The sequence below is a fragment of the Xiphias gladius genome, chromosome 21, assembly GCF_016859285.1.
Source record: "Xiphias gladius isolate SHS-SW01 ecotype Sanya breed wild chromosome 21, ASM1685928v1, whole genome shotgun sequence".
Classification (NCBI taxonomy): Eukaryota; Metazoa; Chordata; class Actinopteri; order Istiophoriformes; family Xiphiidae; genus Xiphias; species Xiphias gladius.
The window spans coordinates 32,039,869-32,066,844 of record NC_053420.1 but is presented as its reverse complement, the minus strand read 5'-3'; the positions used below and the strand labels follow the sequence as shown (position 1 = coordinate 32,066,844).

The window sequence follows — 26,976 nt, the reverse complement described above, 5'->3', positions numbered from 1 at the left end:
ACTGTATTTATTTATTTATTTATTTTACATTTTATCAGACCAATCCTAACATTGTAAAACATTGGGTCTAACTGTGCATGACATGCTTGAGGTCCAGTCTCATATAAATACTGAATGAAAATTGAGATGTGGACATTTTTTGCTTGGGCAAGTTTAAGCATGTATATGATTACCTTACAGTGGAGTGTGTTTGTGTGTGTGTGTGTGTGTGTGTGTGTGTGTGTGTGTGTGTGTGTGTGTGTGTGTGTGTGTGTGAGACGTTGGGCATCTATGAAATGGACTGTGACACTGGCTTCAACCAGACTTACTGACTGCCCATGGCATGCCAAGAGCCCCAGTGGCCTTCTGTCAACACTCTTTCTCTCCCTCCCTATCTGTCTCTGTCATTTTGTCTCTCTCTCACTACACATACACACACACACACACACACACACACACACACGTACAGAGTTTTACTATACCTAATTAAGCCTGAGTGCTATTTCAGCTTCTACAGAATGCATCTTTCCACCCACGTGTGCACTCATTCTTGCCAGCTTCTTCTCATTGGTCACAAAGTGAAATGGATGGCTCTTGTGTTCAAGGTGACAGGAGTAAGTACCCATGGGACCCTATATGCATGTTTTTTCTTATTTTGTCATATTCATAAATTTAACACATTTTCTGTATTTCATTTAGCCAGATTTCATAATATTTTCACACCTCTCATTTATTTAGCTCAGCGTTCTGGTTAGACCTATTACAAATGTCAGTTAAGCTTTTATTTATTTATTTATTCTTTTTAAAAAAATTTAAATTATTTTTATATAGTTTTCTTTTTGCTGTTTTCATTTGTTTCAAAGCAAAACAATCAAGCTTTTTTTCTAAGATGTTATCCAAAAACTAAAATAAATAATAAAAATCAAGAAAAAAAAAAAAAAAAAGCCAATTAGGATTCTCAGGCCATTTGTTGCAATTTCCTATCGTGTCAACTGTTACCGGGGATACCCAAAACCTTGTGATTTTTTAGCCTTGCAGGGGGTGTGTAGTTATTTTCTGACATTATTGCAGCAATGATCATGCCTTATCATGGCTCGTGGGCACCTTTCCCCAGCTCCTCTCACATGTATTGATGATGGAGCACAGTAATTGACCACGCTGAGTGACAACCTATGTCTCGGAGGATATAATGAGGCAGCCATTTTGCGTAGTGCTGACAGACACTTTGAGCAGTTAACACAATTAACTGCTGAACTGGGCAGATCACTAGGTACATTTATTAGCAGGCTGATTCCAGATTACACATTCATGAATATTAATCACCAACTGATTACTAATGAAATGACATACACTCACATGATGCTGCAGATTAATGGATTAAGAAAAAAAGCATTCAGACATATGTCCTGTAATAATGTGAGGTAATGGGAGGACTCTGGGTAACATTGTTGAGGGGGCTTAATTCACTGTCACATCCACACTCTCCATTTGGCAGAGCTGTCTTTGTCTACCCTTCCTCTGTTATGTCTGTCTTCAGTCCTCAGTATAACTGGAGGAACTTTAGTGGTGTTTTTTTTAGTGATTGATTTCAGTTGTGTGTAGCTCAGACAGATAAGTTTCCATTGCTGTAGGAAGTTGTCATCTGATAATGAGCTGTTTTTTTCTTGTTGTGTTTTTGTTTATTTTGTTTTTGGATAAACCAAACACTTGCCTATAAAAAACATCTGGCCCTTGAACTGCTAAATGCTCCACTATGTTCCTCAGGTAGTCATTAACTTTGTCTCTCTGCTGTTTGGTGCTGAGCAGGTAGTGTACTGTAGGTTTTTAAAAGCTTTGTGGGAGTGTTGGATTTTAAAAGAGACTGAGCCAAACAACACTGTGGGCCATAAAAAAACAAAAAAATGAGCTGAAAGACACTAAAAAGCTGCAGCAAACTGATAATTCTTTGTGGGTTCACTAAAACGTACACCTTTCATATGGTAATTTAGGTAATATATTATTTTCGTTTAAACATTGATTGTTGCATTCACCCAGCCATTAGCTATACCTGCTTATCCTTGAGGGGCGTGGTGGGGCTGTAGCCTATCCCAGCTGACACTGGACAAGAGGTTACACACTAAACAGATCGCCAGCCAATCACAGGATTGACATACAGAGACAGACAACATTTCACTCTGACATTCAAACCTACAGACGAGTTAGATATATAATTTAATTGTACTACTATATAGTATGTGTAAACTCCAGAGTTATTATGGTTTTTTTTACATTAAGTAATCATAAATTTCAGTAGTGCAGTGCCCGTTCAAAACATGCTTGTCAGTAGGGGCTGATTGCTTGGGCTGCATCAATCCAGCTTGCAGCTTTCTTGAGAGCATCATCCAAACAACTTCAGACTTAAAACTGCACTTCCTTAGGTCATGAGTAATACAACTACCATGACATAGTTATGTCCCCTAACAATGCTAGAGTAAACGCGTCATTTCTGGAGTTGGCCGCACCCCCCCACTCAAGTAGTGTCTGGGTGACCGTGTAAAAAGTGCTATCGCAGTTGAGTACAAGCTCCAATTACCTTTTTTAAACTTTAAATTTAATGACTTCTCCTAGAGTGACCCCAACATTAAAAAGTGAAACCTTTGTTCATGTTTCCATGAAAGCTGTACACCATCGGGGTACAAAGAATGTCTTAGGTTCATTTTTGACCTGGTAGTTTTAAAATCATTTACATACCACAAAAACACAAAGATATACACACACATAGGCAAACACACTCAATGAGAAATTGGGATTATGCCTGTTACTGATTGTACTCAGACAAAACTATAACTTCCTTGTGCATGTGCAGCATCTAGCCTCCATGAACGCACACATGACTCAAGTTCACAGACAAAATGAAAACAATTTCAGACAAAATAAACAAAATTTCAGGCAAAATGGCTTCTAGATGGCTAAAAGAAACGTTTAGAGGCTGCCATTGTTGCCGAAGGTTCTGCAACCAAATATTAATGAAGGGTGCCAATGACTGTGTCTGGTGTACATTTTGTGTTTGTATTATTTCAATATTATGCAAGTATTTGTTTTTTTATTTTATTTTGTTCAGTAACTTTGGACATTTTAATAAAAATATTTTTAGTATACAAATTGGTTACTTTGCATGTATTTCTGAAGATATTCTAAATTCTGTTCTTAAAATTCAGTGTTGCCAATAATTTCAACCCTGGGCCTGAGCAACTGGCGGTTCAGAAATACATATTTATTTTCATATCTGTAACGTAAGTGATTTTCTCTGTTAAAAACTCTAGAAAAAAGGAATACATTCCCCATTTGAGGTTGAATTTACTGCTGACAGGACTGATAGCCCTCTACTGAGCACTCGAAATGAAGAGATGGCAGTCAAGCTGGACATAATGAGAGGCACGCGATAAAGTAACTGCTGCCACAGTGAGGAAAGCTAACAGTAGCCAAGATTAACTGTATTCAGGTAAACAGAGAGAGAGTGGATGGGAGGATTGTTCTTTCAGCTGAGATTCCTGCTGCTTTGGTGCAACCTCCATCTCTGATTGTCAGCAACCCAATCTTCATCTCTGTCAATTATTTACTTTGTAAATACACCTGGCTGCCTCTTCTGACCTTTCCGAGAGTTTGAGGGATTTCAGTCAATTAAGAACCATTTTTGAAGCAGATGCTGTGCCGACAACCACGCTCACTACCATGATTGAAGATGAAGCCTGCCATGATTCCAATTTGCAGCATGAACCAACCTAAGACTGTATGGAAAAAAGCTGCCTAATGACCACAGTTGTGGAATGCAAGCCTCTAAAGACAGAAGCTATTTTTCACACAATGTCAGAAAACACTTTTGGGATAAATTTGCTGTCAGAAGAAGTCTGACAAACTTTAGAATAACAATGAAACCAAGATGTGCCAATGACACAAAGGTAGGAAGGAGGGTGGGGGAGATTTATATTCTGTCCAGGAAATGTGAGACGCACTCTTGCTGTGTGTCATGTCCATCTCCTACAATTAACTGCTCATGTCAGTAAAAGGTCTCCAAAAGCGTGGAAATAACAAAAAAAAAGAGAGACACAGCTTTGTGTGGCATGTTTCTCTTCTCCATTTGGCAGGAAGCTTCCTCTCAACGAGCACTAAGACATCTTCTCTCCCAGCACTGATTCCATCAGGATTAGTGGGGAAATGGCAAAAATCAATGTACTGAGGAGTTGGCCTGTATGTTGAGGGCCCATGGATTTGGAGGAGAGGAACCAATCCAGTGAGGCGGGAGTATTAGTTGTAATCCATGAATGCAGTCAGTGCCAGAGTCTCCCTAACCCTTCTCTGCTTTCAAATCCTCACCTGGAGTGAAAACACACAACAGTATCGTCCACTAGCTAGATAAGCAATGTGGAAGGAGGTTATATATACAGGATGTGTATTTGGTGGAGACTTCATGTAATTAACTAATTACCTGTCCAGTTTTCTGTGTTCTGTGAAATGCATTCAACACACAACAATTACATTTGTCATAACTGGATGGATACAGAAATGGGTCATGTAAGTGGCTACATTTTACAATCTTTATATGCCTTTTTTTGCCATTTATCAAATTATATCATTATATTATTACAAGTGTATTTACATGTCCATACACAACAAAAGGAGAAAATCTTGCGATCCCCTTGAAAAAATGTTTGAGTTGGATTTGAAAACACTAAGATGTTACAAATGAACATGTGATCACCAGCCCAGTATGCGCAGAAATGATGTCGAACATTGGGCAACTTGTGCACCTGTTTAGAAGATATAACTTAACATGTCAGGATGTACAGATATTTCATTATAATACTGATGAGGATTGCTCATTTTTTAACCAGGTGGCTTGCAATACAGTGTCTTCATGCATCATTTCAGATGCTCTATCCTCATAGTAGGCTAGCCAGGTTTGAGTTATGTTCTAACTCTGAAAAAAACTCATCTGACTCTTGATGACCTGCTTGCTATCTAAGAAGATTCAGCATGTAAATAAGACATTTTCCCAGTTGTTGAAAAGTATACAGTGGGGTCCAAAAGACTGAAACCACTCTCCCATTCGTGGGATGATTGAGTGATTGAACCAACCTAGCAGTTTCGCCCTGCTCCTAGTCTTTCTGCTAAGGATGGCCAAACACATCTACAGACTGATCAATCTCTGTACTGGATCCACATATGCACACACAGATATATACCTATGATGTGAGAGTGTTCCTTTAACAGGTGTAAACAGAGAGCAAAACAGGAAAAATTAACACTCAGTAGTAACTTAATTATACAGTTCGTGAAGTTTGTTTTTGTTTTTTTTTGTTTTTTTTGTTTTTTTTCAAATTTGATGTCTTGAATCCAAGCAGGGCAGGCCTTTTAGGAGCCCTAAAGAGAATTTGGTCATTTGTGGCCTTAATAGATAGTGTTTTGTGCTGCCTTAATAGACAGCACAAAACACTGTGGGGTCATTGTTGTGCAAAGGATGAACCATGATTACAGAGCATCTCATTTACTGTCATCTATGCCTATCATGAGTTTGGTTCATATAACAGATGGAGGATCTTGTACCATGTCACTGAAAAATTATTGTGTATAACATTGTGTAACTATTTCAAATTATATATTACAAGTTCCTTTGTACAACACTTGGTCAGTCTATACTACTTCCTAACACATGCAGCCAGTGCTGGAGCATAATGGAAACTAAAAGAGGGAAGGAGATTTCGAGGTTCAGCACTCTTTTGTGAGTCCACCTTTTCAGCACACAGATTCTTAGCCATTATCCAGGTGCGTGATTGAGGTTAGTGCTTTAACAGTCATGCTAGTCTCCTCTTTCCTTCCCTCCCTTACCTTTGCACTCCCCCATACTGCTGTTTTCAGCAGAAATTAGCTGTATTAAGGCAGTGACTAATCATTTCATGTTTTCCCTTTCACTGCACTTGCCATCCGGGCCAGGGCTGTCTGGATCCATAGGTAATGCTAGCCTTATACGAAAGCCAGACCACCTCAATCAATAGCTGCCCCTGGGCAAGGACGGAGATGGGAAAGAGAACAGGATGCCGTCTAATTCAATGAAAGAGACATTACCTGGTGCTTGCAACGGGCCAGGGCATGAGTAATCATAGACAAATTCATTTTAGAGCCCTGGAGCCCAGTATTGCTTTCAATTAAGGGCAGAGTTTAGAGCAAGTGGGGCGCATATAGTGGGAACTACTGTGAGTGGGCAAGAGAAGGAGGGAAAAACAGAGAAGGAAAGGTTCAGACAGAGCTCAGATCAGTTTCTTTTGGCATTGCCAATTTGTTGCTAAGGTCTTCTTCAGGCATTCAGTGCAGCCAGTGTAGTTGGTGTAAAGCATGACTAACCAGTTCAGTGTGAAATGCAGACAATCCTCCACCTGCCAGAGGCTATCTGTTGTTTTCCATCTGGTGGAAAATAAGTACATTATAGGACAAATGTTGGAATGAAATAAAATATGGAAGGAAGTTTTGAATCCAAACTGGTAACACTGCTGCTCAAACCTGAAAGAGAAAGAAACAAAGACTGGGGAAATGATGAAAGGTGATTGTGGTCAAATTGATTTACTATTGAATTTACTTTACATTGAAGAAAATATCTTTAGGTTATGACAGGCATCATAGTCCTAAAGTCAAAACGATAAAACTGATCTACTCCATATTTAAAGAGAAATAAGTTACTTGAATACATTATGATTACTGAGAAAAGTTGGTGTTTGTACTTCAAACAGAAGTACAAGACATTTACATCTAGCAGTTTCTCCCTGCTTCTAATCTTTCTGCTAGGGATGGCCAAACACATCTACAGACTGATCAATCTCTGTACTGGATGCACATATTCATACACAGATACATACCTATGATGTGAGAGTGTTCCCTTAACAGTTGTAAACAGAAAGTAATACAGGAAAAATTAACACTGAGTAGTAACTTCCAACAGAAGTAGAAGACATTTACTGAGGAAAATGTCTGTGATTGCTGTGTGCTATTGAACATACTACAGCTTGTTATTTTTCCTGCAACTATTTGGAATTATTTGTGTTAATGAAAATTTACTTTAATGTATTTTCTAACTGAAAGGTTATGAAAGCTCTTATTATAAGCTTTACAGACATTTTATAACTCATGTAGTATAATAATCATCATTTTGAGCTTATGAATGCATTTGTTTTACTAAGTGTTTTGAAACTGAGCTACAGTATGAATATAACAGAAGTCTCACTGAAGTGTTGCTAAAATTTCAAGCATGAATTCTATCATAATAAGCTCATTGTCAAACATTTTCTAAATACTTTAAACTCGCACATTAATGTATAAATGTATATTAGTAATTAGTATAATATTAATGTGTATTAATGGAATGAAATTAAATATGGAAGGAAGTTTTGAATCCACACTGCTGCTCAAACCTGAAAGACAAAGAAAGAAAGACAAAGAATGGGGAACTGATAAAATTGATTTACTACTTTGAGGTCTATATTTACGAGTTACATTTAATATTAATTAAATTAATTAATCGTACATATAAAACCTTTGATCAGATTATATGAATACACACACACACACATATATATATACAGAAATAAATGCAAATTAACCAATTTTGTATAATAAAAATATTTTAATAAAATGTCCAAGGTTACTGAACAAAAGAAAAGTTCAAAAAGAAAAAAAAAACTTGCATAATAGCAAAAATAATAGAAACACAAAATGTACATCAGGCACAACTATTGGCACCTTTCATTAATATTTGGTTGCAGAACCTTGGGCAACAATCCCAGCCTCTAAACATTTCTTGTAGGCATCTAGAAGCTTCTTGCACATGTCTATTGTTATTTTCTGCCACTCTTCAATTGCTAATGTGTTCAAGTTCTTTTAAGTTTTCAGAAGTCCTTTTGCAACGGCAAAGGTTTTCAATGGGATATGGGTCAAGACTCATTACTGACCAGTTTAAAACAGTACCAGAGGCAGCAAAGCAGCCCTGCAGCATGATAGAACCTCCACCATGTTTTACTGTAGGTAGAGTGTTCTTTTCGTCTTGGGCTCCATCTGTCAACCATAAACAAACTAATGCATGGAATTCCCGTATTACACCAGAAAGACTGTGGCTTATCTATTAAAGTTTTTGCAAACAGTCTTGCCTTTTTGTGATTTTCTCTCAATAGTAATGTCCTCCTTGGCCTTCACCTATGGAGCCCTACCTGGTTTAGTGAGCGGTGTATGGTATGGGCTGAAACCTCCACTCCAGATTGTTCCAGGTCAGCCTGAAGCTCTTTAGATGTCTGGAGTGGTGTCTTTTCCTCAATCTGTATCAGCTTTTACATACTTCTCTTATGGGATTTCTTCTTAGCACAACATCCTGGAAGCATCTCAACAGTTTTATGACTGTGAAACTTCATGATGACATTATGAACTCTTGAAACTGGGATATCAAGATCTTTGGCGATTGCCTTGTAGCCTTTGGAATTGTTATGCTCTTTGATAATAACATTTCTGATGCTCTCAGACAGCTCTCTTGTCTTGTGAATAAGAAACCTTGAAACAATTGGCCTCTTTTTAATGCAGTAAAACCATCATTCATTGGTTAATGCAGGTCATGTGAACACTGAAAATTAAGCACAGGTGAGTCTTATTTGTTTGTTATTTTGTTTGAGGAACAAATTCATCAAAAGGGTGCCATTTTATGTGCATTTTATGTCTATTTTTTTTTTCACTTTAAGGTTGTTAAAGACACACTATATAACACTAGCATTACCTGCACTTGTAAATGGAACATTTTATTTCTATCTAGTGTATAATGACAAACACAAATGTTCTACAGGGAGAGCAAATGCCAATAGATTGGCTGAGGAGTGCTGCTTCACAAATCCAGGTATCAAAAAATTTGTGGTCTTTGGATCCAAGGAGATATCATGAAACTAAAAAAGGAGAGAGGTTAGATTTGTACTTTGCTTTCTGACCAATAAGTCATAACCAAAAAAACACCAGGGCACACTGATTTGCACAAATTACAAAGCTTTTAATAAATGGTCTTAGCGCTTAATTGTTTCAACTCACAGACTTCACCAGAGCATGTATAAAGGCATCAATATCTATATCAATATCTATATCAATATCAATAAAGGTTAGCAAATTCATCACAAACTGTAAAAAACATGAGATATTCACAAACAATCATATAGAAAAATAATTACAAAAAAAATGTATCCTAAAGTATAATATATAATATATATGGAGCATTAGCATTAGCATTAGCATGCACTAAAACTAAACCCTTCAATTGATACAAAGCGTAAGTCTGCAGACCAGGCGGCCACTGAGGCCACTTAAGTAGAACAAACTCATTGTCATGTTCATCAAACTAGTCTGAGACGACTTTTGCTTTGTCACGTAGTGCATTAATGTAATAGATGAGTAAAATGTGACTATAAAGGGATTCGCATTACATGCACATTAAGGGGCCCACAGTGTGCCAAGAAAACATTCTCCACAAGATTACACCACCACCACCAGCCTGGTGGTGACACAGGGCAGGTTGAGTCCATGGATTCATGCTGTTGATGCAAAATTGCGACCCTATTGTCTGCGCTTCAGCAGAATTCTGAGATCCTCGGCCCTCTGCAGCCTCAGTTTTCCATCCTGGCTGAGGCAACAGGAGTGGAACCTGTTATCTTCTGCTACTGTAGCCCATATGTGTGTATATATATATATAAAATATAAATCATCCAAATCAGCAACAACATAACCAACCACCAAATTTGAACAGAAATTAAATTAAAGTTGGCTGCAGGTCAAAGTAAATAAAGTAAATAAACCGACAGGGTAGTTATCTACTACCATTCATTGGCCATTACACAGTTCAAAGTCCACTACAGCAATATTTCATGGGACGGATGACTGCTATTTTCAAGATATGTATCAACGCCTCAACCTGAGGTATTTTTGTATGTATTCCAATAAATGCCAAAGCAATACATCTTGCCTAATTTTCAGTCATGTCTCAATCAAAACTGCTTTTAACAGCTAGCGTCTCATCCTCCATATTGTAGAGTTCAACTACATTCCGCTGACAGCAGAACTATAGGTCTGTGCTGCTCAAAACAGTGCTTGAATAGGACATGGCACGGAGGCAAAGCAGCTCTGAGTTTAACACAAAGGAGAATATCTGAATGTAGGGCTTAATGTATAGCAATTAATTTGGGTCCTGTGGCCTATTATCTAGGTTTTCCATCTCATAATACAAGTCAGAGATAGGCATGAGTGTGCAGTCAAATAAGAAAGATAAATGCACAAATAGGACACCAGTTTGTTGTAAAATAAAATGACAGATGGACAACCTCTTCAAATATCTGTCTCTTCTCATTAATTCAGAGAAAATACACTAGTCTTTATGTATTTCTTTTTTGTTGGGCCACATGCAGGGAAGTTTAGTAGTGGACTTGTAGTTTTTATTATATAGTGAGTTGAGTTGACTGACCAACACTGACAGAAGATAATACCTGAAATAGAGCACTCCTAAGATTAATATTTAGTTTTTGTAAAGTTCATATTAAACTCCTGATAGGCTTGATAAGTCCTCTCGTGATGTTTTTTTTTCAAAACTACAGAATATCACAATAAAATCCTCACAACTGCAATGAGTGTTTTCACTTCTGTTTAAAGAACAACTTAACAGCAGCTGAAAATCTGTTATTTTTGCTATTATTATTATTATCTTATTAATATGTTTTGAATTTTGTTTTGATCTACAAATATTTAATAGGCTAAAACATTGTATTTTGTATACTGCCCAGGTGGCTACAGAGTTTAGCTGGAATGAAAGTTGGAAATAAGACTTCCATGTATTTGGGTCAGGTCTGGCTGTGCTCGCAGCTCCCTTAAATACATTTACCGACTTTTGACTCCCTTTTAGCGACTTTTCTTCACAAAAGGACCTATCGACAAATCTATAGACTAGAAAAACCTTAGCTACTTTACGTAGAAGAGAGTCGCCTGTATTGCCCGGCAAGCGCATGGTCTGGTTCTCCCTCTGAAGGCCCACCTCTCTATGCGTTTCATTCAATTGACCGCGCAGCAGCGGACAAAGACATGAGTTTGACCAATGAGCTTCTAATGTTTTCTCTGAGTGATCATTTTACAGGTAAATATAGCTGAAGTCACAGCACAGGTGTTGTCTTTAACTTATGTGTATGGTGATTTTGTCAAACGACGTCGTGGTTATAAAATCAGGATTTTAGCAAAGCGGAGCAGCAGCTTGGAAATGGCTTGGAAGTGACGGCTGGTTAACATGTTGTCTTAATGGGCTGCATTTCAGTCACTATTTCATACTTCATCTGTTGTCTGACAACAGAAACAGAAAAAAAATGAGCTTTACAGCTTTATTGGGTATTCAGCTGTATTAAATTACTGTGTATGTGAGCACAGACAGTAGGAGAGAAGCAAAGAGATAAAGGGCGGTCCATCCATATACTAGGTGTCGACCTAGTCTTGTTTTCTGATTTTTTAGCTGTAATCTCTGCTGGAGACATCTACAATGTTCAGTCCTCTCTGTCCTACTGCTGTTACAGCCATGTCTGTACTAGCGGTGTCAACTCGACTCACCCATGGACTCTGGTCTGTGCAGCCAATGACTAACCCTTGACTAACCCTTAACGCTCTAGGTTTTATGGGAATATGATTTTTAAATGCCTCTAAAAACATAAATATTAAATAAACAACAATATTAGATATACTTTCAAAAATTAGCTACCCATGTGTAAACAAATTGATTGAATTGCACAACATACCATTGAGTATGGTTATGTTCATATGGTTATGGCTAGATTTTTAAGCCATGTGATTACACTCACATCATAAACAAATATACCAATAAATAACATCATAGACATATTTACTTTTTAGGAGTGGGTTTGGGAGATCTTCGGCAGCAGTGTGCCCAGTAGCTACAGCTAGGGCTGGAGTAGGGCTAAATTTCATGCCCAAAACCAGCCCACTTTTTTTGTGGTGAAGGAACTTGAATAGATGAAGCGACAGTTCAGTTCTTAAGATCCTATAATTTTTATTACTGAAATATTTAAAAAAGAATAAATAATATGAAATAATATTTCATTTCAAAAGACGAAAAGGCCTATCACACTGTTATTAGTTAAAAAAATGTAAGTCAAATAAATGACAAAATGAAAAATCAATACATATTTCACTCTTCTACAAAGAAAGGCCTATGACACCATTCTTTACATGCTTTGGTTTACACTCAGAAATGAAAATAGTAAAGCCTTACAATATCAACAACTGCTTAAGCAGTGCACTGGTTTCTGAAAATTTGTTTATTACAGTCTCATCGTCTATGGACATGTGGATTTCCTTTTCAGTGCACATTAGCATGAAGGTCTCTTAAGTGCTCCTGAGTCAGAGAGCTTCGTAGCTGGTTCTTAATGAACTTAAGTGTTGAGAAGCTAATCTCGTAGGCAACTTGATGGAAATGTCCACAGAAAGTCCAATTACATTTTCGGCATCGGTGAGATTGTTGTACTGTGAGAGGATGATGAGATTACAAACCGTACGGTTTTTGCAGGAGGAACAGGTCCTGCTCTCCAGTTCTACCTCTGGTTACATATAAAATAGTCCACCTCTATCCTCATCTCTTAGTGGTATTTCACTACCTGTCCTGATAGCATAACCCATCAGAGGGGACTTCATCAGTCTCTCCCACTGGGATGCAAAGCTAGACAGCTCAGCTTGTGATGTGCCATGAGTAGCTCTCAAACTTAAGCAGACATTTGTTGATTTCTTGGAGAAATGAGATGGGGATCCCAATAGCCCTTATTTGAGCAAAGTTTTTAGGGTCAAAACAAGCAAAAATCTGAAGAAAGTTTTGCATTAGCTGAAAACTCCCTATGTATGCTATCCATCAGTGTCCAGAATGACATTGTGTACATTGACCTCAAAGTCAGCATCTGGTGAGACCAGTAGGTCGTCTTCTAAAAGCTCTCCTGGCATTTTTTTCTTTTTTCTGACCAGTAGTTCAGAACTGTCTTCTCTTGCAGCTTTTGGTTGGCCTTTAGATTGGCCCAACCCACAAACTCATCAGCTGCTCCTTTCACTCCTTCAAAGTCTCTGATATATTTCTTAAGGCTGTCCTCTGTCCCCTCAAACAGATACTGAGCTGCCAGAATATCCATTCCCTGTGTCTCTAGGTACTTGGAGAAGTGGGATGTATGCTCAAAATTTGAATTAAGGTTTGAACAGTGAGGACAGTCTCATACTTCTGAAGGACTGCAGTGTATTCTTTTGCTTTGATCCTCACTGTTGGCTTCACACTCCTGTCTCCCTCAACTGAGGCTAGGGTCAGCAGCAGGTCAACAAATAAGGCATTCTCAGAATTACCCAGACACCCAACGACTTTTGTGAGAGCCTGATCCTTAGCCCACCACCTGGTTTCCCCTATTAGCAGCCTGGTCTCATCAAATGGCGTATGAATAACACATCAATTTCCTTAAGTAATTTCACGTGTTATCACAAGGTGTTTTTTGCTTTTTGCGTGTCGTTTCATGTCACGTCATTTCTCTACTGACTAACCCCTAACCAAAATGGCATTAATTGAGACATGGGACTATACGGCAAGAAATGACGTATAGTATCATATTGTTTATGATGGTCAATCCTCTCTACATGTACTCTCACCAGTCCTGTCCACCTCATGGTTAATTCCTGGCCTTGGGTTGCCCTCACCCTTAGTGGGTAATTGGGTTATTTGCTGCTTAGGTGTTGCCAAAGCATTTAATTAACGGCTAATTTTACTGTATATACAAGCCCTGCTATAAAATTCCTTTACAGATAATGTTTAATGTGTTTTTGTTTTTTTCAAATGACATTTTGCTTGGAAAAATCCACATGGTCTCATTCCCAAGTTGTCACATACAGACACTTAGTTAGGGCCCCTTTGGCATCAAAAATATCCAATCTTACAGTACAATATTCACTTGTAGTGACTACAGCATATTTTTGCTTTTTAATGGTTATAGACACAACGTATTTATTTAAGTTTAACCAAAACCACCATCTTCCCTAAGCATAAGGAAAGCACTTTTGTTGCCTAAACCTGACCTCAGACTGGAATCTGATTGCAAACCCCGATCTCTGGTGTGACACATCCACCCCAATCACCTCTTGGTGACTCAACTGCCAATAATAAATGTAGTGCTTCATTCACACTGTAGTGTACCCTGCACATTGAAAAATCTTGTTAAAAGGGTATTTAGTGAGTTAAAAAGTGATGCTGAAAGGGCCCCGACCATATATCCATATGTAACGATTTGGGTGTGAGAATGCATGAAAATTCAACAGGTTGACAATGTGATGTTCCAATAATAATTACCAGTTTCATCATTGTCTCTCTCTTTACCTTGAGTCACCAGTTGCTGTGTTTCAGTTTGGCACATTTGGCCGTGTTATCCACAAAGGCCCTTCTTTTTTTTTTTTTAACTGGGCCTTTTCAGCCCCTCCTCGCTTCTTTCTACCATCCATCCTCTCCTTTTCAAAACTTCCAGTGATGCTTATGATCACTACATAAAAGGATGAAATGACTTGTTAAGCTGGGCTATATTGGCCCGACCAACTTTATCATTTTGGTAGAATTCCATCAGGTGGTAGCATCCATCCGATCTATTGCCATACAGAAGCTGTTGTGTGCTGTAGAATGTGGAGCAGGTTAACCAACATAATGATTGTCAAATTAAATTATTTTGTTTCCAACTGGGTCTCTGGCCCAGCAGCTAAGCGGCCCACTGGGAATGTTCCGGTAGGCCACTCCGGCACTGGCTACAGCCGTGCTCTTTGAGCAAACACTCAGGTGTTCAAACAGGACCCTGTTCCATTTCAGTCCTGGCCTTCCCTCTGACTTTTTTTCTCTCACAGACTCTGCAAAAAATACTCCTCTGGCCCCAGGCTTTCACTCTGTGGACATTTACTGTCACAGGATGTACCACCAAACACACACACACACACACACACACACACACACACACACACACACACACACACACACACACACACACACACACACACACACACACACACAGAAAATGCTTGCACACTGTAGCTTCCTGAAGACTCGTCTGAAGTGTTTCAGGTTTCCCTGTCAGATTAATAACACTGTGACTGACTCTGACTGCAAAGGCGTTGTCTGAGGAGAAGTTGAGAAGGAGGTCAGCAGTGCAAAACCAAATGTCGAATTTATTCTATTCGTATGATCTTGCCAAAAGGCAGCCAGGGACACATCACAACCTAATAATAATGACATTTTGAAATTTTCTATTTATCGCATGAATGAAAATGTTTTGCTTTTTCAGCAGCTGCCTCTGTTTGGGACTCATGATGTTTATTCTATGAGCAGTGTTTAATTGGAATTCAGATGACTCGGCATAGCACATTGTCAGCTGTTTTTCAAGTTCATGAGATGGTTCTGAAATGCCATTTTTCTATGATGTATCCTTCTAAAGACTAATCTGTTTCACATCACATTGTATCCTTCCATTTATGCAACTGTGTTGCATTTCTTATCTTCCTTAGGTATATATGGACCAGAAGAGGGCTGGGTGCCTGCCTACCCAGAATGTGGAGAGAGAAACCAGTCACCAGTCAACATTGTGGACCCAGATACCAAAGTGTCCACAGAGTATCAGGAACTGACACTGGAGGGCTTTGATACTGAATCGTCTAATAAGACTTCTATGAAGAACACCGGCAAAACAGGTATGGTTGCTGTTTGAATTTTTCCTGGTTTATACCCTCTTGATTTTGTAGGATAAGCTTTTTTTATCCACTCATACTGCCTGAAATGTTTGAAATTTTAAAATGATACTCAGCTAAATGTTTAAATGAAAGAAACCAAGCATATGGACATTTTTGGGACTGACTGAGAGGCAAATAGGTGCTGATATGGCTTTTTAAGCATTTGAAACACCTTTGAGGTCGGCAGTATTTCCAGTGTTTCATGTTTAGTCTATATTGTATTTTGCCCAACTCGTAGCAAGGGCTGAGGATTGTGATGATGATCAGTTAATCTGTTGGTTTGTCTAAAACTTTGATCCTGAGCAAGATATCTTGACATCTACTGGTCCAATTTCTATAAAACTTAATTAAATATTTATTGTATCATTGGATGATTCAAAATTGCTAACCTTTTATCCAGTGGCACCATCAGCTAAAAATGGTCAAGTTCAGACATGAGATACCAAAAAATGTTTAAATATCCTGTGGATTTTAATAGTTCCCAGATAATGACTCTTAATTATTTTTAATGACCCCTTACCTTTCATGTCAGGACCATGCTCCGGCCAAAATGCACATAAACCATTTGCTGATCTGAAATGCAGATTGCCATGAAAAGGGAAAGAAACTGTAGGATTGTATGAATCCCATTGACTTTTGTCTGGCACTCTCCCTTAGAGCACATTTTACTCCCGTAGGATATCAAAACAAAGACCATGAGTTCACCACTTACTTAGCTAAAAGGCTTTACTAGGTGCTATTCAAATTTTCATACAAAGAATGGCATTCAAGCATACACATCATGAAGTGAAGACATTTTCCATATGTGTTTTAGTCTTAGGCAACAGCAGTTGCAGTTTGTTGTTGATTTTGTGAAACTTTTTCATATTTTGGGATGTAATGAACATTAGAAGTTCTCATGTCTGGTATCAGGACCAATATTCTGGTTCTGTTTAGGCAACAGAAGCAGAATATTTGTGGTCATAGTGGTTTTAGCAAAATATTTAACAGCTCAAGGCGACTGAGCATGATCTTTCATTAACCTTATCCAAAGTGCTTTTGTAGCCTAAACTCACCACAAGCAGAATGTGGGATGCAGTATATGAACTCTGCTCTCCATTATCACAATCCTGTGTTTTGTACATCAAATCATCCACCCAGACCACCTCCCTATGGCTTCTGTTAAGTATAACAATAATCATCCTGGACTGTAAAAAACATTGCCAGCAAACACAATCCATGCAGCAATTACATTTCCTCCCATATTTTTTGGTAGTCTACTGTATAAATGTAATTTTTGTGAGATCTGGGAACATGACAGCATTACTTAAAGAACTCCCTGGTTCAACTTAACTGCTCTACTTACCATAATTATGTGCTCAGTTTTCTTCTCCAATGGGGGGTTATGGTTAACATCTGGATATGCTTACTTTCTCTTTTACCTTCAAATAAAGTGGTAATGTGGATAAACTGTTGGCTTGTTGCACTGCTCATTTTTCTTGCCCACTTTAACAATGTTATTGTTTTCCCAGATCAGCAATTACTTTGGTGATCATAACTGATACAAATGGTCATATTTCTGTAAATAATATATCTTAATCATGTTTCGCTTGTCCTTGAACCTCAAACTTGTCAAAGTTAAGATTACATTATGTGGTAACACCCCAAAATAGGAGAGTTGTTTTTCTACAAAGAAATGTTGCCAGTTGTTTATGACAGAATGTTTATAACCATCTAACTTTTTGACAGACCACAGTTCAAAGAGAATGAAAATCTTAAGCATGATGCCTCTAATAATCCCAGCTCATACTGGCACGTGTCTGTGTGTCAAACATATGTTGCATCACTTCCCTGCACATTATTATAAAACCAGACAGGTACAATATGCAGCAAGTCATTTATGAAGAATATTATGCATCCCACTTTCATTCAGACATGCTGCAATCTGTAGTAGTAGTGCCATGGCAGGTGTCACTGTTTGTAGGATTCAGCACCAGGCCATCTGCATTCAGCTCTCTTTGCATCTTGAGGACCCTTCTTATCAGCCACAGGTATTTTTCATAATTCCAGGTTGTCACTAAGATAGATGATCCTTTCCCCTCGGTGGAGAAATGGAGTTGAAAGGCTTTTGATAGGCAAAGGCCACAGGTGGTTAGCATCGCTGTTGACAGCACTCTTGAGTGCTGCTCAAAGCACTGCACAACTGTGTGTTTAGCACATTCATTTTTAACATCCAATCAGTTGCTCAGTCAAGGATATGTTTTTCATATGTGATAACACATTTGAATAAATTGCCAATATATCTATAGGTTTACTGTAGGTTTTGTTTGTTGTAAAAGTAAAGCATATCCTATTAACCCTAACAGCAAAGAGAGACCTAAAAAATAGAAGTATCTGATCCATTCAGAGACTCCAAATCTGAACAAAATAATTTTTGATATACAGAATTTAACAGACACTTGGACATGGACAAAAATTTGCACACATTTGAGACAACAGGAAGTGATCAATCAGTAAAAGTTTGATCTTTTGGATTGGTTACGGACACACCCAACAAAGTCAAGGGATGACCCAGGGACCAAGGTATTCTGCATAAAATTTAATGGCAATCCATCCAATAGTGGTTGAGATATTTTAGTCTGGATTGCCCAACATTCCCATCAATAGAGCTATAGCGAAAGTGTAGCTTTAAAGATCATCATGTAAAACATCTGGTAAGAGCAATACTTCAAAATTTTGGGAAATGCATGTATTTGCTATCTGCCGGTTAAGTATAAGTTAGCTTAGCTTTGCAGAAAGACTGGAAATGAGGAAACAGTTAACCTGGCTCGGTCCGAATTTAACAAAATCCACCTACCCGCACCTCTAAGGCTCACTAATTAACATGTTATATCTTGTTTGTTTAATCTGTGTGCTTGCTACCCCAAAAAGATAGGACAAAGTATGAAAATGACAACGCACCATTTTACAGGAGAGTATGTGCCCTACTATTTAATGGCTAGGAGCCATTGCCAGGCAAGTAGCAGAGTCTCCAGGAAGTTACTGTGCCATGCCAAAAAAGAGTATAATAGGAATAATAGTAATAGAAATAGTAAATTCCTTCAACATTATAATTTTTCCACTATGGTTTTTGTATGGATTAAACGAATGAATTTAGTTACTGTTAGACAGAGCCAAGCTTGCTGTTTTCCCCTGTTTGTTGTCTTTATGCTAAATTAGGCTAAACAGCCGCTGGCTGTAGCTTTGTACTTACTGTAAGGACATGAAGGTTGTATCAATCTTCTCATCTGACGCTGCAACAAAGCGAATAGCCGTATTTCCCACAATTACAAATTATTCTTTTACATATCAAATTGGGGGCCAGTTTAGTACCTTTCATCTCTGGTACTGGCCACAGACCAGGACTCCATTTCCCAAAACCATTTTAAGGCAAAGATCTTTAACATACTTTTAGTTGATGGGGCTCAGCTACAGTACGTTAGCCAGCATGAATATGTATCCTTCAACTTTAATTCATATTAAAGAATTTCACAAGGATAGCGTTGTTACTTCACGTCCCTCTTTGTATTGGCCCAAAACCATGGTTCAGAATAAGATACCACAACTACTGGCCAGAATGCAATGACATGTTTTGAGAACATTCATGGTTCCTAGATGGTGATTCACAGTGTTTTAGCTGACTGTCTGTTTTCAACCAACACCATGCCAAAATTCCTTCTTGATCATCAAATTACAATGAGTAGGATTTCCATGAAATTTGCTGAGCACATTAATATTCCTGGAAGAACTCTTTCCGTTTTGAAGACTCCATGAGCTCTTCCTTGAGTACCCTCATCAGGAGAAAATATCATATTTTCACATTACATATTCCTGGAAGAACTCTTTCCATTTTGGACACTCCATGAGCTCCTCCATGAGTACCAACATCAGGAGAAGATATCAGATTTTCACATTAGATATCTTGTGAACTAATCAACAGTTTTCAAAAAATTGCTGACCACTTCCATGCTTCCCAGTGAGAGAACAATTCCTATTTTACTTTGAGACTCAATGCAAACCTCAGTGCTGAGGTTAAATGCACCATATGTCCAACCATCCATATTAGTTGCCTTTGTGCTGACTAAATAATTTTCCTGGACAGGACAGTCTCATAGACAGTAAATCAAGCATTCACATGTATAAGCAGCAATGCACAGAGAAAAGGCTGGCTATAGAGTCAAGCAGTGCATTGGGACAATATACCATGAACTGTTTATAATAGCAAAATGGTAAAGATGAAATGAGTAATGAATGTAATATAAAACGTGAGAGCCAGCCCTGAGGCTAACATGGCACAAGATACAGATTATAGCAGGCACTATGAGCTGTGCAAAACTGTTGGTAAAAATATATATGTTGTAACATCCGGTTGGTTTGTAGTGATCACAGCCTTATTAATCTTTTTATGGTTATGTTTACTATAGACACTCACAGCACTTTGTTAAGGTTAAAGAAAGATCGTGGTCTGGTGTAATACAGAAAAAGTTCACAGTGACTTCAGACACAACATGTTTACATAAATTTCGCCAAAACCACAATTTCGAGACTGTGGATGCTCGCCATCCACCCTAACCACCTCACAGTGACTTTCCTGCTGTCAATAAATGTAGCACTTCATTCATTCAAAAAAAATGTCCATTGATTGGTTGATATGCTCTTGTCTGACCAAATTCTCGGACAAGTGCACGTCCTACTTTCATAAGGAGAAAAGTGCTACATCAATAGCCTTCCAGGCTTGATCCATTATTTTCAACAGAACGTTTACTCTGCGCCGGCTCCAAACTAATTGACACCAAGTCAAAGAAGCCATAAGAGTAGCTGCACTTTGTTTAAACTGACAACCAAAAAGTCAAGTGTAAACTTTGCAAAGAGCAGTTTGCATATGACAGCTCAACAACCAATATGGCAAATCATTTAAAAACATAAGGGTATCCTGTCTGCGTTAGGCTGCTCCATCAACTTTTGTGGTTATATGTAATCATATCAGAATTGGCATATTTCAATATATTATGCTGCAAATACTAGCTTTTTATGTTTATTTTTAATTCATTTTGGCTAATGAGGCTACCAGGTAGAGTGCACTCTGATTTAGTTAGTCTCGAGATAACATGCAGATTTTATTTTTCTCCCTGCGGCCAGTCAATTGATTGAAGAGTAGGTACAGATTAGGTTTCAGTCAACCAAGATTTTCCTTGGTGGACTACAACCCTAGAAACCTTTTTACTTGTATGTGAACGCAATATCTAGTAGACATGGTTGAACCATATCATCCCTCAGTTCGGAACATCCAACACCTGCAGTGTTCATCTGTCTTTGATACCTTCTTTCTTACACAGCTGCCTCATAGATGCTCATTTAATTAACACGGCAGCCATTAAGCCACAGTTGCTGCTCGCCTCTAGTGTATTTTTATGGTGGTGCATACACTATCAGTCTGGATGTGTAAATTTCGCAGCCAGGAAGGGCTCGTACTATCTTGGGAGTCTGCTACTCTCACATCATCTTATACAGGCTATTTGAATATACCAAGTGCTCTGGTAAAATCCCCCATAATGCTTGCTGTTTATTAAGCCTTGCATGTAACAGTGCCATTTGTTGTTGCAGCGGGAGCATTAATTAAACAGTTATTCACCTGGACAAATGTCAACTACCTTTCAAAAAAACTATACAGAGGAAATAGCGAGGGGAGTTAAAAATATGGCTCCTGCAGCTGTGTATGAGTTCTGGGTCTCCAAGTCAGAGAGCTGATTTGTGTTCAAGTGGAAAATGAGTGTGAAGGCTACAGTAATAGAAAAGCAATGATTAAATATATATCAATGCTAGGAATCAAAAATACATGTCTGTAACAAATGATACTTTAACATGCCCATCCATTTTCTTTTGAGCATGGTAAGACTTATTCAAAGATGACTGACCAAACTTGTGCAATGTTTAATTAAATTAATTAATGTTTTTCTTTTAAAGGGGTTTGATTAAACAGATGTAATGAAGTGTAAAACCTTTTTAGTGTCTGCTAGAGGCAGCAATATTCATTGCACCCCACAATACTAATTTGTTGGTTTGAACAAACAACATACTGAGGATTTTGCCTGGTAGGGGTGGAGCACAAGTGATTTAGTAATTCGTGAGCATTCATCTAAATGCTTCCCCCTAAATGACTGAAGTAGTGACAACAACCTGTCACTTCAGTTCCTGCTGTCACAGTAAGTTGACATTGAGTGTTAGCAGCAGGCTAGCAGCTGTGCCTCGGCTTTCAGATGCATACAAACACTAAATTAGTTGCCTCACAATAATATCACAATATAATAATAGGTTAACTCATTGTCCTTGCCCCCTCAATACTCCCTTTAATATGTGTTTTTACACATATGTAATATTACACGGGATGTTGTTTCAGAATTACTGTCCAGCTTTGGCTCCACATACGCCATTGTGTAATGTAACATTAATGCAGGCAAAATTAACAGTGGCAGTTGTCAGCTCATGAATAATTTAAACTAAATGAGCCGTTTGGATTTAACACAGTTTTATTTTAATTTTGGTAAGTGGATACTTCATATTTTCCTGTCAATGTTACCTGCTACTGGTGTTACCTGTTACCTATTAGGCTCATTACTTGTTGTCGGGTTGAAATTTCTTTCTGCACTAGTGGAAAGCTCATGGAGTGTACATACATGTACAATTTAGAGTTTATGAAAGACATTACGTCCCCTCCTCCTAAAGCCACCATGCCTTCTAGAAGTTACAGCTGTGTAGTCCTAAATTGTCTACCCAATTATGTTGTAACAACATCTATTTCCATCAATTTCTTATTCAGTCCATTGTCTGACACCATAAACTGAAAAAAATGTAAATTCACAGCAGCTCCACATTGATTTTGCATCTTAACAGAGAGCAGACCTACTGTAAAATGTAAAATGTTAAATTAGCCTATGATAGCCGATAATTCAAGCTCAGCACACACATTACCTAATTTTCTAATAATATGTGATTTAAATGAAACATGCTGACCGTGGCTGTTTACAGTTTGGAATCTTTAAATGATCATTTTATTAATGAAGTGCATGACTCACAAGTGGTCACTGTTAGAATGGAGGAACTAAAGGGCCTTAGTTCCCCGAAAACAGATATGAGCTCCCCAAAAAGCAATAACATGTCGAGTGGAGGGGTCTCAAAAAACGTATTCATAACCCTTATCATTTCAATTAATGATATAAGAAATACTTACAATTGAATTTAAATCTAATGTCCTTTGTGTGTGCTCAACTCTGCCCTGGTCAGTGTGTCGGAATTTATTTTCTTTCAATAATGTGTGTAACATAATTAATCTGTGTGCTGGGTGGCCGATAGCTACATCTAATTAAGCTGGCCAAATTCTAAAACGCAGTTTTTGTGCAAAAATGACACGTGTCCACACCAGGTGTTTCGGCTCATTTCTGCATATTACCTCCATCCACATGAATATGCCAAAAGGGGTAATTCTCCTACTGGGCATCCATGAAGGATAGGTGAGTAAGCCCGCCAAAGAAACACGTGCAGAAGAAACAATATACTATTTCCATTATAGAAAGAAAACAATGATATCCCTCTATTTGGTCATCGATATACCAGCATTTCTACAAAGCTCCATTTTCCCTGTATACACTACAACGCCAAGCAGACGCTTTCAGATTTACACTCTCTGGATGACGTTTGGGAAAAGCTCTGTTTTCCTGGGGAGAAAAGCTATACAGCTATACAGTTTGTTGTTGCATTTGTTCACATACAGTATGTCCCCCCAACCCCCAATGCACGAAAAGAGATCCGCCAAAAGCCAAATTGTGATTCAAAATTCATCTGAACTCAAACATGTCATCATATTCCACAGTTTTCAAACTATTACCAAGATATTTTTCAGCTTTGTTCATACACAAACCTGTGTGTGTAATACCAATTGGCTGCACACAAAAACGGAGCTTACCATGAGAGCACATGGTCCCTTTCTTTAACCAGTTACCAATGGTAATTAAAGTGTGCTTTGATTTTAAACAGTGGCAGTACGTTGCTGAGATGCGAGACATCCACTTGCCTGAGTGCAGGTACCTCAATCAGGCTAGGCACACATGCTGTGCTGTCACTCCTTGTGGAAGTGGACTGGTTAGCTGACCCTCAGGTAATGGACCACCAGCACTGACAACCGCTGGCACAAACAGCAAGATGACAGTGAAAAACACAGACAGAGAAAGGGAAGACCTCATCATTGCACTCAAGATGAAAAATTCCCTGACACGTTTGATGCAGAGCATCCCCTGGCATTCAGCAACTGAAACCATTTCCCAAAGACGGCAATGGCTGCCCATGGAGAAAAAAGAGACAATGATGATGGCCACCTGCAAAGTAAGAAACACAGCAGAGTATAATTTAAATGGATTAGGGGTGCCACAGCATGTAGAGAGCCATGTAAAAATGCTAACACAAACAACAGCTGTGATACAAAATGGCACGTAGCTTCTGCTTTCCCCCCGCTACATAATTCATGGCAAAGAAGATAAATGTCCCTGTGTTTTTGTCATGAATTATGCATAGATTCTGCACTGTTTCTAAACAACAGATGAACGTTTTATCTGTGGAGGGATCACCTGGTGGAGTTGCTGCTGAATGCTGGGAATGAGCTGTGAAATCAGGCAATGAGGGCCTGGATAACCCTCTACCTCCTGCACAACAAACTCTTTTCAAATACATCATGGTAGTTTTCTTCACAGCTCAACTTTAACTTCTTCACCTTGAATGAATCAACAATATGTGGATGGAAGGAAAAAGTTCATAGTCTAGTAGTTCAAAACAGTCTCTAATTAATTGCTGAGAGGTGCTCAGCAAAAATGCTTCAACATTTATGTAGACTATGCAATCCTTGCATACTGTACATATCTTACATCAACTACAACAGCTTCAAGTTCTCAAATATAACTAAACCAACTAGCCTGTAAAGAAGAATATCTGCAGGTCCATCAAATTAAAAATAAAAATATGCAAAGACATGATTTGGTTATAGACCTATAGGGATTAGTCCTGTCTGATTTGACAGATAAAAGGGCTGCCTGGGAGGAAAGGCAGGAAAACCAGGAAGACAGGAAGAGGCACAGTGTCTTGATACTGACTTGATATTGACATTGAAGAAATAAGTCAGAGGTTGGCAGTTCATGTCTGTTAATATCTTACAGCTTTTCCAAGTAAATGTAGAAAAGGTATGATCTGACAGTGAAGGAGGAAACAGAGGAGTGATGCAAAAAGAAGGAACTGTTGTTGCTAAGACAAACAGTTTGTACCATTAGAGTTCCGAGTAGCTCATCCAAAAATCTCTGTCTCAGGGCAATCCTGTCTCCTAGAAATTACATTTCTATACAACTAAACTGCAACAGAAAATATGTTTTGTAGGAAACGTAATAACTGGCTGCATTATGTTCAGAGGCAAGGTATTTTTTTAATAAACAAAGCGTTACATTTACTAATGGCAGCAGAGTCACCAGGAAGTGGTTGGGCTGTATGTTGGCTGTACAAAGCGACTGGGGTTTGCATTCACAGCCCTGTCTGTGGTTTGTTTTAGGCAAAAAGTGGTTGGTTAAGGTTCGGGAAGGATGGTGGTTTTGGTTAGATGTAAATAAACAGGTTGTGTCTGAAGTCGCTGTGAACTTTTTCTGTAATGAACCAGACCACAATCTCTCCCTAACCTTAACCAAGTGCTGTGAAGGTGTGAGGGTGTAAACATAACGATAAAAAAATTTAATAATGCTGTAGTGACTACAACTGGATATCGTACTGCAAGATAAGATATTTTGGAGGAAAACAACAACGTTATATGTTAACATCTTACTGAAATGTTCAGTATGAACGTATTTGCGACTTGCGAAATATGTAAATCAACATTTCTTAATTACATTAAAGGGAAACATAATCTAGTTGCAATTATGTTTCAACCAAGACATATTTGCTGTTGTAGTTTAGCTGTATAGAAATGGAATTTTTAGGAGACAGGGTTGTTTTCTTGTGGGAAAAAATACTGTAATAAGAATTTAGTGGTGTATACCTTACTTAACACCAGCGAGCAACATTAGTTACTTTACTGGATATAAAAAAGTGTGATGCTGTATTTGACACCCTTATCATTGTCACATACTGCATATGTTGCACTTACTCTCCTCCATTATTTCCTCATCTGTTTTAGGATTGCAGTAGGGTTGTTTAAGTTTTCTGATTCTATTTGATGTGGAAGAGCTCTTATCCTGAGAATCCATATCAAAATATTTACATATTCCTATAAAGAACCACACTAACATTCTGGAGATTCACAATTTCTTAGGTGGGTGGGGTTATACCGGGAGAATTAGGACCAATGACCTCAATTATTCTAAAATCATGGCTAAGACTCTGGTTTTGGCCATCATTTCTATCGATAATTGTTCTCACCAAGTTAACTACTAAGGTCTGGGAAGGACAACACAAGCAGTCAAAAAATCAGACAGGTTGTAAACAAGCTCCAGTTAAACCAAACTTATTTGGAAGACAAAATTAGGGAAAATCACTCAAACTGTCCACAATAAACATCCACCACAATTCACATCGTTATCATAGTAGTTATCATAAGTGATAGAGATGATGACCAAAGCTATAAAATAAGACTAGAGTTGCAATAATCTATCCTTTAAAGATTTCTGGTTGCGATATGGCATAAGCATATGTAAAGTGGGCCCTTTTAATGTGTTATCAGGTGTATGTGATAATTCATGACTCATGAAATGATGAACCAGGTCACTCTCTTCACTCCAGAGCTTCCTCTATAAATGGGACAGAACTTCTGATGAAGTATGGGTTTGAGGCGACTGCACTGATTAATGGAACACAGCAATCCTTTCAGAGCCATTTGTGAATGTGAAAATAAGGCCTCCTCTTAATTTTCACTTTATTTTAGCAAAGGCAATTTGCAGAGGCTGAAGAGAACAATTTTGCTTGCCAAATAAGCCCCTCATTTGAACTGGCTTTAGACGCTGATGGAAAACAACGAAAATGGTCTTGTGTGAGCCTGTCTTCTTCAAAGCAAATTTAAAAGATAAACACATATCTACCTCTAGCATGTCCTCAGATTACATCCTTTTGTCTGTGTCTCTTCAAACTTTAAAGAGG

General features: G+C 38.3%; 1 protein-coding gene across 1 annotated transcript in view; it reads left to right on the top strand.

Annotated features, from left to right (window-relative positions):
- The first annotated feature begins 15,092 nt into the window (after window positions 1-15,092).
- The window catches only part of LOC120807313 (receptor-type tyrosine-protein phosphatase gamma-like), a 207,253-nt gene continuing 195,369 nt past the window's right edge, over window positions 15,093-26,976 (top strand). Inside the window, exons 1-2 of the mRNA XM_040159103.1 lie at window positions 15,093-15,147; window positions 15,580-15,762. Of these exons, the coding sequence (XP_040015037.1) occupies window positions 15,093-15,147; window positions 15,580-15,762 (238 nt within the window). The remainder of the gene's footprint in view (window positions 15,148-15,579; window positions 15,763-26,976) is intronic.